At 37.8% G+C, this 14,677-nt stretch overlaps 1 protein-coding gene across 13 annotated transcripts in view; it reads left to right on the top strand.

Moving 5' to 3' along the window:
- The window catches only part of CLASP2 (cytoplasmic linker associated protein 2), a 177,290-nt gene that overhangs the window by 153,157 nt on the left and 9,456 nt on the right, over positions 1 to 14,677 (top strand). For 12 of the 13 annotated variants that reach the window (XM_073810969.1, XM_033864535.2, XM_033864534.2 and 9 more), the window contains 4 exons: positions 2,392 to 2,535; positions 3,863 to 3,969; positions 5,897 to 6,050; positions 9,215 to 9,443. In XM_073810969.1, coding sequence (XP_073667070.1) covers positions 2,392 to 2,535; positions 3,863 to 3,969; positions 5,897 to 6,050; positions 9,215 to 9,443 — 634 coding nt within the window. Of the gene's footprint in view, positions 1 to 2,391; positions 2,536 to 3,862; positions 3,970 to 5,896; positions 6,051 to 9,214; positions 9,444 to 9,975; positions 11,739 to 14,677 lie in introns of those variants that run through there. The other variant, XM_073810971.1, reaches the window with a different exon arrangement.

Genomic DNA, 14,677 nt, shown 5'->3' with positions numbered 1-14,677 from the left:
ACAAGCTGATTCCAAAATTCTTAATGGAATTCCAAGGAACCCCTAATAGCCAGAAGAGCCTTGGAAAAAAAAAAAGCAAAGTAGGAGGACTTTACACTTCCAGATTTCAAAACCTAATACAAAGTAATAGTAATCAAGACAGTGTGGTACTGACGTAAGGCTAGACATAAAGACCAGTGGAATAGAATTGAGAGTCCAGAAAAAAACCTGTGTTTATGGGCAACTGATTTCCAACAAGGGTGCAAAGACCATTCAATAAGGAAATCATAGTCTTTTCAACAAATTGTACTGGGACAACTAAATAGCCACATGCAAAAGAATGAAGTTGAACCCTTACCTCATACCATATACAAAAATTAATACAAAATGATCAAAGACTTAAATGTAAAAGCTAAACCTAGAAAACTCTTAAAAGAGGGATAGGGTTTCCCTGGTGGCGGAGTGGTTGAGAGTCCGCCGGCTGATGCAGGGGACGCAGGTTCGTGCCCTAGTCTGGGAAGATCCCACGTGATGCAGAGCGGCTGGGCCCATGAGCCATGGCCGCTGAGCCTGGGTGTCCGGAGCCTGTGCTCCGCAATGGGAGAGGCCACAACAGTGAGAGGCCCGCATACGGCAAAAAAAAAAAAAAAAAAAAAAAGGATAAATCTTCATGACCTTGGATTTGGCAGTGGATTCTAACCAAAAGTACAAAGGAAAAAATAGATCAGTTGGATTTCATCAAAATTAAGAATTGGGGATATTCCAAGACGAAGAATACTGATGGGACTGTAGAAACCATTGATTGACATGTTTTTTTGTTTGTTTTTTGTTTTTTTTTTTTTGTTGAGTCATGAGGAAAGGATACACTCATTGGTTTGGGAACAGTTGGATTATCTGTCTCTAGAGGGAAAATAAAGATGCATCTCATACACCAAAATAAAATCTAGGTGGAATAAAATATACCTTAACAATTACTAATTCATTTGCTCAAATTAACTTGAGATCCTTTCACTGTTTAGGTTCCAAAAAGACACAAGATCATAAAGTTTTGTTTCAAAATGCAAATAGCTTTATTTAAACACTATTAACATGTTAGAGTACACACCCACACAGTGTATACTTTGTTGTTGTTTTTAACAAAATGGGCTTATGTTACTGGTGTTTTATAATTTTTTTCTTCAGCAGTATGTAATAGTCCTCTCCCAGTCTCTTCATGTATAAAGCTACATCATCTTTCAAGGCTGTGTTGTGTAGTATGTCATCGTGCCAATGTAACTTAATTTCACCATTCCCCTCCTGTTGTTTATTAGATGTCATAAACATGGAACACTTAGGTTTTCATAGAGTGGGGTCAGAAACGGTCCAGAACAAGATGTGCACATTTACATACAAGTCATGATCGTGAACTATTTGGGTTTCTTTCTCCTCTCAATTAAGTTTCTGTGTAATCTGAATTTCACAGTGTGTCTTTTAATAACTCAATTGATTACTTTATAAGAAGAAAGGAAATTTATGTTTTCTTAACTGATCTGAGTAACATTTCTTTTGTTCCCATTTCCACAGAAACATTAGACTAGTTTTAACTTCGAATTGTAGATTTGTTAAGATTAGCTGCTTTGAGAGAAGACTAAATACAGCTAGTTAATTTAAGAATAATATAATGGGACTTCCCTGGTGGTCCAGTGGTTGAGAATCAGCTTTCCAATGCAGGGGACATGGGTTGATCACTGGTCAGGGAACTGGGGTTCCACATACCACAGGGCAACTGGGCCTGCGTGCCACAACTAGAGAGCCCACGTGCTGCAACTACAATGCCCATACACTCTGGAGCCTGCGCACCACAACTACAGAGCCTGCACACCGCAACTACTGAGCCCATGTGCTTTAGAGCCCACACGCCACAACGAAAGATCTTGTGTGCTGCAACTAAGACCCGATACAGCCAAAAAGAAATAAAGAAATAAATATGTTAAAAAAGAATCCTATATTGAGAAAATGAAAATTAAAGTGCTAAGTTGCTCTTGATGGGCTTTGTATAGTTTAGGGATGTAGTTCCTTATTTCCATCCATCTTTCTTCTTGTAATAATTTTTTTAGGAAAACTGAAGTAGGAGCATATATTGACAGAGTAATCCTAGAAACTGTCTGGTTGACTTTTGCCATTGATTGTTAGGTCGTATTTGTTATACTTTTTGTTATACATATTCCTGTCTTACGTTCAAAAAATAAATGGTAAGTCAAATAGTTTTTGATTTTATTCTTCCAGCAAAGAAATTTTAAAGCATATAAGAACATCTTTTTCCCTGGGAAAGATGGCCTTGCACTATTGAACAGAAATGTTGAGTGAAGAAAATGGTCTCCTTTGAGTAAACAAAATATATTCATATGCTTCTTGTATGTCTTTCTTTTCTAGGCAGCGCAGTCAGTCCTGATTTCCTTATTTGAACTCAATACCCCAGAGTTTACAATGTTATTAGGAGCTTTACCAAAAACTTTTCAGGATGGTGCTACCAAACTTCTTCATAATCACCTTCGAAACACTGGCAACGGAACCCAGGTATTTTTCAGTTATCTTCTTGGCCATTGTATAATGTGATGACTGGTTAACAATAATTGTTTTTGTTTTTTTTACATGAAGTAAACTTTGATCCTAATGTACAATTTTTGTATCTGCATTGGGCAGCATTTTCTGGGCAGAATTAAATATTTTCCTGGAAAGAATAGAGTTCTTAGGCCTATCATGTTTCTATTATAATTTGGTGTACATTAGGATGGCGGTGAACGGTGGCCAGGGTATGAACAAGGAAAGTGAAATGTAGCAGAACTTAGATGAGGGCATCAGCTTTGCAAGCCATGAGAATTAGGACATGCTCTTTAGATGAACCAGTCCTTATTTGAGGACCAGAAAGGATGACTTATTCCAGGAATAACAAATAAGGCCCGAGGAGGGTAGTGCTTTAAAGGATGTGTTCACATTTAATAATAACAGGCTTGTCAGCCCATAGGTGGTTGGATAACACAGGATTTTGTTTTGGAGAAGTAAGATCTGAGTAAATGAAACATGAGTGTTATATTTAAATGGTATCAAACCATTTACATAATATGCCTGAAGAATTGAACTTAAGTTTTAAAAAGACAAAGAGAGCGATACCTTTGCTATTGGATAAAGGAGAAAGTAGATGCACTTATGGCAGGATTGAGGTAATGTCTAAGGGGAGAACAATCTGAGAACAATTTCTTGGGACCAAAGTCAGTTTTTTTAAAAGAAGGGGGAATTCCCTGGTGGTCCAGTGTTGAGAACTTTTCACATCCACTGCTGAGGGCCTGGGTTCGATTCCTGGTCAGAGAACCAAGATCCCACAAGCTGTGCGGTATGGCCAAAAAATAAAAATTAAAAAATTTTTTAAAATAAAAGGAGAAAGTATTGTTTTGTTATATTTTAAGAGATAGGCAAATTACTAACATGACCAGATTCTATTCCTTTGGTGTCTTTGTAAAATTCATTTGTAAATCAAACTCAAGAGGGAACAGAATTTGAGCATTCATAATGGTTGGAGGAAGGAAAATTGACTCAGAGCAGGGAGCTAATTTAAAATTGTTAATTTGGGATCTTGTTTTATCTTTGAGGAAAAAGATATTGTGGTAATATTTGAGAGAAGGAAGTGTGTGAGGAGAACAATAAAAAGGCTTAAAGAGCTAGATTTCTGAATGGGAAGAAAGTTTTTTCCCACAGAAACTAGAGATAAGTACATGAATATTTAAAATAATGACCTATAAGTATGGCTCTCTCATGCTGTTCAACATCTTGATTGTATGGCTTCCTGAAGAGCCTTTTGGTTGAACTACCTGTCATATGTTAATGTTTATTTGACTCCGTCCATCAGGGTTCCATGGGGAGTCCTTTGACAAGACCAACACCACGGTCACCAGCCAACTGGTCCAGTCCTCTTACTTCTCCTACCAACACATCGCAGAATACTTTATCTCCAAGGTAATAAAAGGGTTATTTTCCATCATGGTTTGTATTTGCAGATTCCCCATTCTTAGAAAAACAGACATTAATATAATTCCAGTTGATTTCTACTCAACTTGAAAGGTCTTAGACACATAGAAACTTAGCAAATTCAAAAAATGTTGTTTATTCCAAAACTTAACCCTTTAGATGATAATAATCTATAGGATATGGAACTGTTTTTTGTAAGTGACAGGAAAACTTAGGGACACAGCTTTTGGAAATTACTGCTTGTTGCCTTAAATAGCATAGTTGTGTTTCTCAGATATGCTGTATAAATCCATTAATTACCAATTGTGTCTTTCAATTATAATACTCAATATAAGTGATGATGTCAAGTTATAATGATGACTATTTAGATCTAATATTGGCCAGCCACCTCTAAAAATAGAAGAAAAAATTAACCTTATAGACAAAAATGTAAAAATAAAGAAAAAAACTAGGGAAGGGTTAAATATAAAATGGCAATATGTATAGTTAGGAAAAGATGTGACTGTGAGATTGATCCTTAATAAGACATGTGAAATTTTCACACACTTGTGCAGTTCAAGCATGGGCTATATTTCAGATGACGTTCTTAACTCATTAATGGATTAACATTTTTCCCATCTCCTGGCCTTTTAAAAAATTTTGCCTAGGGAATTCCCTGGCGGTCCAGTACTTAGGACTGCACGCTTCTACTGCAGGGGGCACAGGTTCAATCCCTTGTGGGGAAACTAAGATATCCCACAAGCCTTGCAGCCAAAAAAAAGTAAAATAAAATAAAATAAAAATTTAAAAATTAAAACACTTTGTCTAGTGGGTCATATTTGTACTTACTAGCTTGATTTGTGTTATTAACCATATATCATAGCATATGCTTCATCATATTCATTACAATTATAAGATGCTTCATTATACTGCAGACCAATTGCAAACTTATCATGTAGCCTGTTTTTTTCCATGTTATACATATGTTACAATTTTGATGGCTAAATTCCATACTCAGTTGAATTTTAGAATCTGATTATAGAATTCAGATCAGTAACACTTACGTTCACTGTTAAAAATTCTCAGCCGGGCTTCCCTGGTGGCACAGTGGTTGGGAGTCTGCCTGCCGATGCAGGGGACATGGGTTCGTGCCCCAGTCCGGGAGGATCCCGTGTGCCGTGGCGCGGCTGGGCCCATGGGCCATGGCCGCTGGGCCTGCGCGTCCGGAGCCTGTGCTCCGCATGGGAGAGGCCACAGCAGTGAGAGACCCGCGTACCGCAAAACACAAACAAAAAAATTCTCAGCCTTCTTACAGATTTATATAAAATACATTTATCTCCTCTTTAAGCAGTACCATTATTGTGAGTTAACCACAGGGGTTAGCAAATTCTCTGTAAAGGGCCATATGGTAAATATTTTAGGCTTTGCAGGCAATGCAGTCTTTGTCACCTCTACTCAGCTCTGCTCCTGTAGTGTGAAAATAGCCATAGATAATAGCTAAACAAATCAGCATTGCTATGTTCCAAAATTTTATTTATGGACACTGAAATTTGGGTTTTATGTAATTTTCTTGTGTCATGAAATGTTATTGTTTTGATTTTTTTCTCAACTATTTAAAAATGTAAAAAAAAATTCTAAGATTTCAGGAGTCGTAATTTGCTGGCCTCTGGTTAGTCAGAACATTTTTGAAGGTGAAAAGACAAACCAGTTGTTAAGGGCTGTGCATTCTAGAGTCACTGTAAGCTGCCCTTGATGGGCAATCAGTGGGACATGCTGTTTAGCCATTTGTAGCTGTCAGGTTTCGTTTTGCTAATTATGCTTTAGAGCATATACATTCTCTAATCCTGTCTTTATAAATATCCGGTGTAATCTCCTCAAATATATTTGTATTTTAAAACTACAGATAAATAAAAATTAATTGTTGTCTTTTTCATAGTGCATTTGATTATGACACAGAAAATATGAATTCTGAAGATATTTATAGCTCTCTTAGAGGTGTCACTGAAGCAATTCAGAATTTCAGCTTCCGCAGTCAAGAAGATATGAATGAGCCATTGAAAAGGGATTCTAAAAAAGATGAAGGCGATTCAGTGAGTATTTGAACATTATTACATCGCACATCTTTTCATTAAGAGTTTTTGATTTTGTTTTATTTTTAAACTTTGCTTTCTGTCATTTTCAAAGATAATTTTCCAGGGGTCAGTTACTCAGTATTTACTGAGTATCTACCATGTGCCAGGCACTGTTCTGGGCAGAGTCGCTGCCCTCAAGTTCCTTGTATATTTTTGGGTAGAGATGAGTACTGTGGAGTTCTAGGTTAGAATGTAAAGTGAATCTATTTTAGATTAAGTTGTAAGGGAAGATGACATTTGCATTGAGACCTAAATAAAGCTGTACAAGATCTAGGAGAGAAGAATTCCATAAAAGAAGTAGCAAGTGCAAAGACATTTAGATGGGAGCAAGCTTTGTACAGTTGAGAACCAGGAGGAAAGCCAGTATAGGAACATGGGCCAGATCACGTGGCTCTTGTAGGACAAAATAAGGTGTTTAAACCTTTTTTATTCCTGTTCAGTGTAGTGATAGTGGTTGTTTCATCAGTTTCTGCGGTTCCAGTTAAGAATGTTATGACCCATCTTTCTGACATTTGTGAGTATTATTGCTCAGTTTGTTACCCCGCCGTTATACAAAAAAGTGGGGTTTTTTTACTCTGCTTCTTCTTAGACTTTTCTCTCACAGCTTAGACTTTTCTCAAAACAAGCTATCCCACCATTTCCTGTGGAATCTGTGGTTTCTCAGTGTTTACAAAATTATAGAACATTGCAATGCTTCAGCAAATCTCGACAGGGCTCCCTGCTCTGCTTCCTGACTTCCTTCCTGCTATTGTTTTTCTCCCCGTGCCTGTATGGCAGATGAGCCTAGTAAACTGGATGCCAAAAACCTGCTTACCACTCGTATTTGAGGTTCCCTACCCCAAAAGCTGCCTATGGTACCAGTAACAGGTTAGTAAGAGTCACTGCTTAATTGAGACTTTCTCCCAAGTGATAGCAGGGTACAGTGTCAGGAGGCCAAGTAGTGGATTCTGGCAGAAGTGAGTTTGGCATTTACTCACTAGTCAGATTATCACTTCTAAGCCTCCATGTCTTCCTAAGGAAAATAGGGATATTACTGCCTACCTTAAAAATTATTATGCATATAATAAATCATATGACTCCATCCAGCCCAGACCTCTCTCCTGATTTCCAGATTCACACATCCAGCTGCCTGTTTGAACTCCTGATCTTTCCCATCTCAGTTGATAGCAATGCTAGTTGCTCAGCCAAAAACCTTGGACAGAACAGTTGTCCTCGTCTCATCTCTTTTTCTCATCCTCCCTTCTCGGTCCAGCAGGAAATCTGTTGACTCCATCTTCAAAATATAAGCCACAGTCTATACAGTAGACTTTTTTCCCTTTTTACCTCTCTGGCTTCATCTCCTACTACTCTCCTCTGCTTTAGCTACATGCTTCCTTGCTGTTCCTTCAACTTACTGGGCATGGGTTTTTTTTTTGCTCTGTTGGGTCTTTGTTGCTGCATGCGGGCTTTCTCTAGTTGTGGCGAGCAGGGACTACTCTTGGTGTGGTGCACCGGCTTCTCACTGCAGTGGCTTCTCTTGTTGTGGAGCACGGGCTCTAGGCGTGTGGGCTTCAGTAGTTGCAGCATGCAGGCTTCAGTAGTTGCAGCACGTGGGCCCTAGAGCTCGTGGGCTTCAGTAGTTGTGGTGTGCGGGCTCAGTAGTTGTGGCTCACAGGCTCAGTAGTTGTGGCACATGGGCTTAGTTGCTCTGCAGCATGTGGTATCTTCCCGGACCAGGGATCGAACCCGTGTCCCCTGCAGTGGCAGGCAGATTCTTAACCACTGCGCTGGGCATGCTTTTGCCTCGGGGCCTTTGTCTTGGCTATTCCCTCTGCCTTAAACATTCTTCCTGCAGATAGCCATGGCCAGTTTCCTCACTTCCTCCAAGTCTTTGCTCCAGTAGCTTCTCAGTGACCACCCTATTTAATCTTCAGCCTCCTCTCTCCCACCTCGGCACTCATGATCCCTTTAATACTGTACTGCCTCCCATACACTAATTACCTCCTACTGTACCACATACTTTACTTATTCATTATGTTTTCTTAATGTCTCTGTCCCTCCAGTAGAATGTAAACTTCATGAGGATAGTCAGCATTCTCTCGTTTGTTCAAGAATATATCCCCAGTGCCAAGAATAATACCTAGCATGGAAAAGGCGCACAGCAAATATTTAAAGGATATTTGTGAAGCACCTAGCTAACGACTTGGCACAGAGTTGCTCAGTAGATGGTGGTAATGGTGATATTGATGATCACAATTGATATTTTGATAAGTATGTTGATGTGCCCGAACTCCATCAGGCATCCTTCCAAAAGTTATGCAGTCCTTTTGGGACGTTTTTATTTTTTCTTAAGTAGGCCTTTTTTTAATTTGGTTTTTTTATACTTTGTTGGACACACTGTCATTGTATAATTTACAACCTTAAGCTTTTAGTTCTGTGTTGCTAATGAAAGTCCTTTTGTATCTTTAACTGGCATAGAGAAACTGTTGCTAGTCACATTGTATATATTGCTTGATCAAGCCACTGGCAAGGAAACTATAGGAATCATTAGAGACAGGATTCTTTTTATTTTAACATTTTTATTGGAGTATAATTGCTTTACAATGGTGTGTTAGTTTCTGCCTTATAACAAAGTGAATCAGTTATACATATACATATATCCCCATATCTCTTCCCACCTGCGTCTCCCTCCCTCCCATCTTCCCTATCCCACCCCTCTAGCTGGTCACAAAGCACCGAGCTGATCTCCCTGTGCTATGTGACTGCTTCCCACTAGCTATCTATCTTACATTTGGTAGTGTATATATGTCCATATATACACTACCACTCTCTCACTTTGTCCCAGCTTACGCTTCCCCCTCCCCTGTCCTCAAGTCCATTCTCTAGGAGGAGAGACAGCATTCTTTTACAGTTCTTATTTGCCCTTATGGCTGTGGTTTCTTTACATCTCTTTATAAAAAACTGTGACTTTTTGCATGTAAGTTTTAACTCGTCATGTTGATTTCCATTACTTAATTTTTTTTTGGCTGGTTATTGTTACCTTTTTAAAATAGCCTTTGAAGCAGTAGGGAAATATCTTTTTAGAATTTCAAAGAGATTTAAAAAGGAGTTAATTTGCTCTGCCTTCCCCTTCCCATTAATAGACATGTGGCGGTCCTGGGATGTCTGACCCAAGAGCAGGAGGTGATGCTACTGACTCAAGCCAAACAGCCCTTGATAATAAAACTTCATTGCTCCATTCGATGCCTGCTCACTCCTCTCCACGCTCTCGAGACTATAATCCGTATAACTACTCAGATAGCATCAGTCCCTTCAATAAGTCTGCCCTCAAGGAAGCCATGTTTGATGATGATGCTGACCAGTTTCCTGATGGTATGTCCTGGGTCCTGCTGCTACTGTCTGTGTTTTGGAGGACTGATAATCAACGAAGCAAATGAAATATGCATGCTCTTTTATTGTAACTCCCTAAAAAGTAAGGATCTTTGGGGGTGGGAACGTTCTCTCCCATCTTCTAGGAGCTCATTTCTAGTGGTTTGGTGGTTTTCTGACCCTGAATAAGAGACAGATTAATCATCCTAATATCATCCTTGAAATCAAGAAAACCTCAGTGACCTCCCAGAAACAACTGAAACCAGTTGTAGCTTATAAATTTAGTCTATCTCTAGACACATTTCATTTAGTTATTAATTTTTATACCAGAATGACAAAACCCTTTGAAAGGATACCCATTCTTTACAATAGCCTTTTGAGTGTGAAGTCATAAACTCTTTAATAAGATACATTCAAGAACCAAATATGGGAAAAGCTACCATTAAGATTTGGAGTTGGCTTAGGTCTAAGCTCTGACACTATGCTGCATCACCTGGGAAGTTGGTTGACCTTCCTGAATCTCACTTGTCCCTAGGTTGGAGATGCTATGTTACCTGCCCTTCTGATCACAGTATGCAGTAAGGTTTGGATAAGGTGTATAAGAACTGACTAGAAAGTACAGAACACTGTAAATGTTTTACTTATTTTTAATAGTAAGGAGTTACATTCTTTTCCTCTACAAATTACATGATCCATTAATTCTTTTCTTAAGTAATGTATAGTAATATATAACTTTATGTAAATAAACTTGAAAGTCTCCCCCTCAACACTCTCATGATTTCATACTTAGGTAATTTCTGATTTTCCCTTTATTCCCTCAGTGTTGCTGTCAGTGAACATATTTCTGCATAAAATTTATGTACACATACAGGTAATTCTAAGAGATTTCTAGGGATAGAATTGCCCAATTAAGGGATATCTGTAAGTTTGTTTTGAGAGTTACTACCGATTACCAACTCAAAACACTTGGCCAGTTTAAGTAGTACTGATTTCCTCACCAACCCAAAACGTTTAAGTGTTTTTATTTTTTGTCATTGTGATGGATATAAAATAGGTCATCCTAATGAGCATTTCCTTAATTGTTAGGAAGACTGAGAAATTAGATATCAGATTATTTTTTAATTTTTCTAATTTTGATGAATAGAAAAATATCTTCACTTCTGAATTTCTTTGATTACTAATGAGGTCAATGAATCATATTTTGGCCAACATGTCATGTTAAGAGACTTTAATATATCACAAAGGCAAAATTATGACAACATACCAAACTGTCTAAATTACATAAGAATCTATAAAATTGCCACAATTATGCACTTTGGTGTATTTTAATCTATCATAAATAGTTGACTATGCTGTTGAGGTTTAGTCATGATAGCAGCATAACAGAAGTGTATGAATTGGACCTAGCAGCAAAGTGCCCTTGGAACCCTGCATAGTAGCAACAGCCTGGTGATTAAGACCTAGCTTTAGCAGCTTAATTTAATTTGGTTTTAAAGTATTTATGCGCAGAGGTCACAACTGACATTTCTTGCTTCGGCTCCGCTATATATATGTATATCTCACATATATATGCACTATATAGGTGTATATATATATGTAGGGTTTTTTTTTTAAGTATTATTTCAAAATAGTCAAAAGCTTAAAAGTTGGGAGTACAGTAGAAGGAAATTTTTCTTGAACCATCTGAGAGTAAGTTGCCAAACTGACGCTCCATCACTTCAGATACTTTAGGACATACTTTCTATAAACAAAGACAGTCTCCTGCATAATTACAATATATTCATCAAAGTCAGGGAATTACCAGTGCTACATTAATAACTATCCATCCTTAGAGTTTTTCCACTTGTCCCGATAATATCTTATAGTGGAGTATCCAGTTCAGAATGTCTGTTGCATTTAATCATCACGTCTCCTTCAGTGTTCAGTCTTTTCTTGGCTTTCATGACCGTGGCACTTTTGATGGTTAAAGACCAGTTATTTTGTAGCATTTCCCTCAATTTAGGTTTGTCTGATGTTTCTGATGATTGGATTCAGATTTTGTACTCTTGGCATCAGTATCACAGAAGTTTCAGTGCATCTTTCAACTAACACATGATTTCCCTTTGCCCCAAGATTGGTGATGTAATTTTGATCACTTGATTATGGTGCTGCTAACAGGCTTCTCCACTATGAAGTTACTCATTTTGTAATTAATAAGTGTTTTGTGGAGAGGTACTTTAAAACTGTAAATATCCTGTTCCTCATTAAACTTAAATTTTATTTATTTTAAAAAAATAAATATTTATAACTGTACAGACACATAGTTTCCTGTTGTATTCAATGGGCTATAATGTTTAACTGTTTTTATTTATTTTGATGCTCAAATTGTCCTTAATTTGACCATCAAGATCCCATTCAAGCTGGTTTTTGTGTCCTTTTAACATGTCCCCATTCTTACATTCTGACACAGCAAAATCTTAGACCGTCCTTGCTTCAGTCCTGGAATCAATCATTTCTCCAAGGATCGATCCTTGGTTTCTTTTAATAGAAAATGGTCTTTAAAGACTAAAGTCTGGGCACTAGGTGTACTCAATGCTGGTGGGACATCACTACTCCCCAGACCTCTTAAGTGACTAGAGCTAAGGAGTGTGTGTGTTTGTGTATGCACGTACGTGTGTATACACGCGTGCACGCTGATTTATATCTATTGCTGTATCTGTCAAAAGCTATGTGTTTATACCAATAACTCCAATTCTAGTCTAGCACCATAAGGTTAATTTTAGTTTCTCCTTTTCCATATTAATAACCCCCTGTAAGAAACCTGACTTCCGTTATCTTGAATATACTTACTTATTTGATCAATCCTCCTGTGTGCAGCCAGTTCTCCGTCTCTGCCACCACCTCCTCACCTGCGCGGATGCACTCCCCACCCTGCTGGGCTCTACCATTCCACCCTCAACTTCCTTGGCCTCAATGCCATTCTGCTTGGGCTCTGACACATCACACCTGGTTGCCACTACATGTGGATTCACTTCTTGTTCTAGCTGAGCTCTTGAAACCCTATCGTTCCCACTCTCACATGTGGAAACCCTCCGTACTCTGCCTGGGAATCTGTCCCCAGGCCTGTAATTTTGATAAACGGAAAAACATCTTCATTTTATGAGATTGAGGAATTGTGTTTTTACCAGTTTCTCATGTTGAGGCTTGATATATCACAAGTACCACAAAGCCAAAATTATGACAACTTAGCAAGGTCACCCCCTTATTGTCTAATTCTCTTCTCCTTTACTAAGGATCATATATTTCTCATTTGTTAAAGGAAAATATCTTTGGAAATTATATAACTGAAACCTAACTGGGTAGAATATTTTTGAACTTGAGAACGTTATTTCGTCACAGCATAATACTTGATTGGCTTCTGAAACATTTGAAGATAGATAAGCCTTCAGTTACACCAAAATAGTAGTTGTTCCAAGCTTCATATAGCAATTGTTTTCATTTACTGTCTATTTTCTTTTTTAAATTTGAGGTGGGGAAGACCTTATTTGACATTATTTTATTGTAAACATTGCTGACATTATCTTTTTTAACATATTGACCTCCATTTTGCTGTTTTAATTTTTCTTTTATGCCCTGCCCCCAAGTAAAATTTCTCCTTATTTTGTTTTTAAAATATAAAACTTTTGGCAGGAGATAATTATTTTGTTCAAGTAGGAATTTGTTTTAAAATTCTGAGACTTATTAAGTATCTCTCTTACTCAGATGTGTCTGTACATATTACAGACAGATACACACATTAGTGATACATTTATCAAAACTAACAAGTCAAACCCACTAATGGCCAGTTCTAATTATGACCTTTGTAAAGTTTACCAGGGACTATAATATTCCAGAATATGTACTACCTCTAGTGAGGGTGATACTGTTATTCAAGGGAGACTCATATTTCAGGCCCAGGTCCTCACCATGACCCTAGGAAGTGCGTGCTATTTTCCCATTTTACTGATAAGAAAACCCAGCCTCCACAATAATTGAGAGTGTGCTCCTATCACACAAAGGCTAAGGGGCAGAGGCTTGGTGAGACTCCAGAGCCTGTGTTCTTTTCACAGAACAACAACGCTTCTATGTGTCAGAAGAGGAAATACAGTTGATTATACTTTATCTTAATTAATTCAGTACGTTAGGTTTATCTCGTTTGTACGACATAAATAGTTCAGTTTTTAACAAATAATTTATGTGCTTTCTTTGGCAGAAGTTATTTTCCTGTCAGTCATCTGTCCAGACCATTATATGACAAGTCATTTCTAATTATCTTCTAGGGTAATTACAAAGCCTATATTCATGAAGAGGAGAACTGAGTTCCCTTGAAACAAAGCATTTTCTTGAGATTTCTCTTGATTCAGCTGAAATAAAATATACTCTTATCAGAATGATTTTATGACATCTTTGAAAGTCTGATAATGTAACTTCACAGGAGTGATTTTTGAGTGGTTTATAGAGATGTATTGATCCTGCTGCAGTAGTTCTTGTTAAGCCAGCAATATTGTTCTAATGTTGGTCTATACAAATGAAATTATTATAAGACAGTTTTTGTTCTCCAAGTTAAGATCTTTGAACTCAAATTTCTCATTTTTCATGGTTTTGCTCTGCATTTTGCAGAGGTTCTTCCTGATCTTCCAAAACCCTAATTTAGTTCTCCTCAGTGATCATTCTTTCCAGATTATCTCAAGTTTTTAAATTCAGTAATCACATTTTGTGCTCTGTGTATGAGTGTTTGGGGACCAGAAGTTCTTCGTGCTCTTATTATAGTTCCACAAAAGTTGTCCTAACAAACTTCCTTTTTTATAGGCAGTGAATATTATCATTACATTTTGGTTCAATTTCCCTTCCCTATCATCTGTTAGTTTTGTTCCAGTAGAAGTCATCTGTTCTAGTAGTTCAGCTTGATTTCCTTTCCTCAGTTTTCTGAATCCTCTTAAGTGAAATATAACTTTTCTTTCCCTACTTGTAGTTGTGGGTTCCCTGAGACCTATAATGTCAGGCCATTGGTATCTCTAGGTCAGTGGCTAACCAGCTGGCAGGATGAGGCACAGTAGCTTCTGTTTTTATGGACCAGTTGTGAACCATCTGGCAAACTACAACCTCAAAGTTCATTTTTGGGAAAAGTGCTCTTTCCTCTTGAGCATTTCCTTTTGTAGGCAGCAACCCTCTCCAAAAGGCCAGCATACTCATGCCAAGTGAAGCCACGGAGAACACAG

The sequence above is a fragment of the Tursiops truncatus genome, chromosome 10 (assembly GCF_011762595.2).
Source record: "Tursiops truncatus isolate mTurTru1 chromosome 10, mTurTru1.mat.Y, whole genome shotgun sequence".
Lineage (NCBI taxonomy): Eukaryota > Metazoa > Chordata > Mammalia > Artiodactyla > Delphinidae > Tursiops > Tursiops truncatus.
The sequence above is the reverse complement of the archived record's forward strand: the minus strand, read 5'-3'. Positions and strand labels throughout refer to the sequence as shown.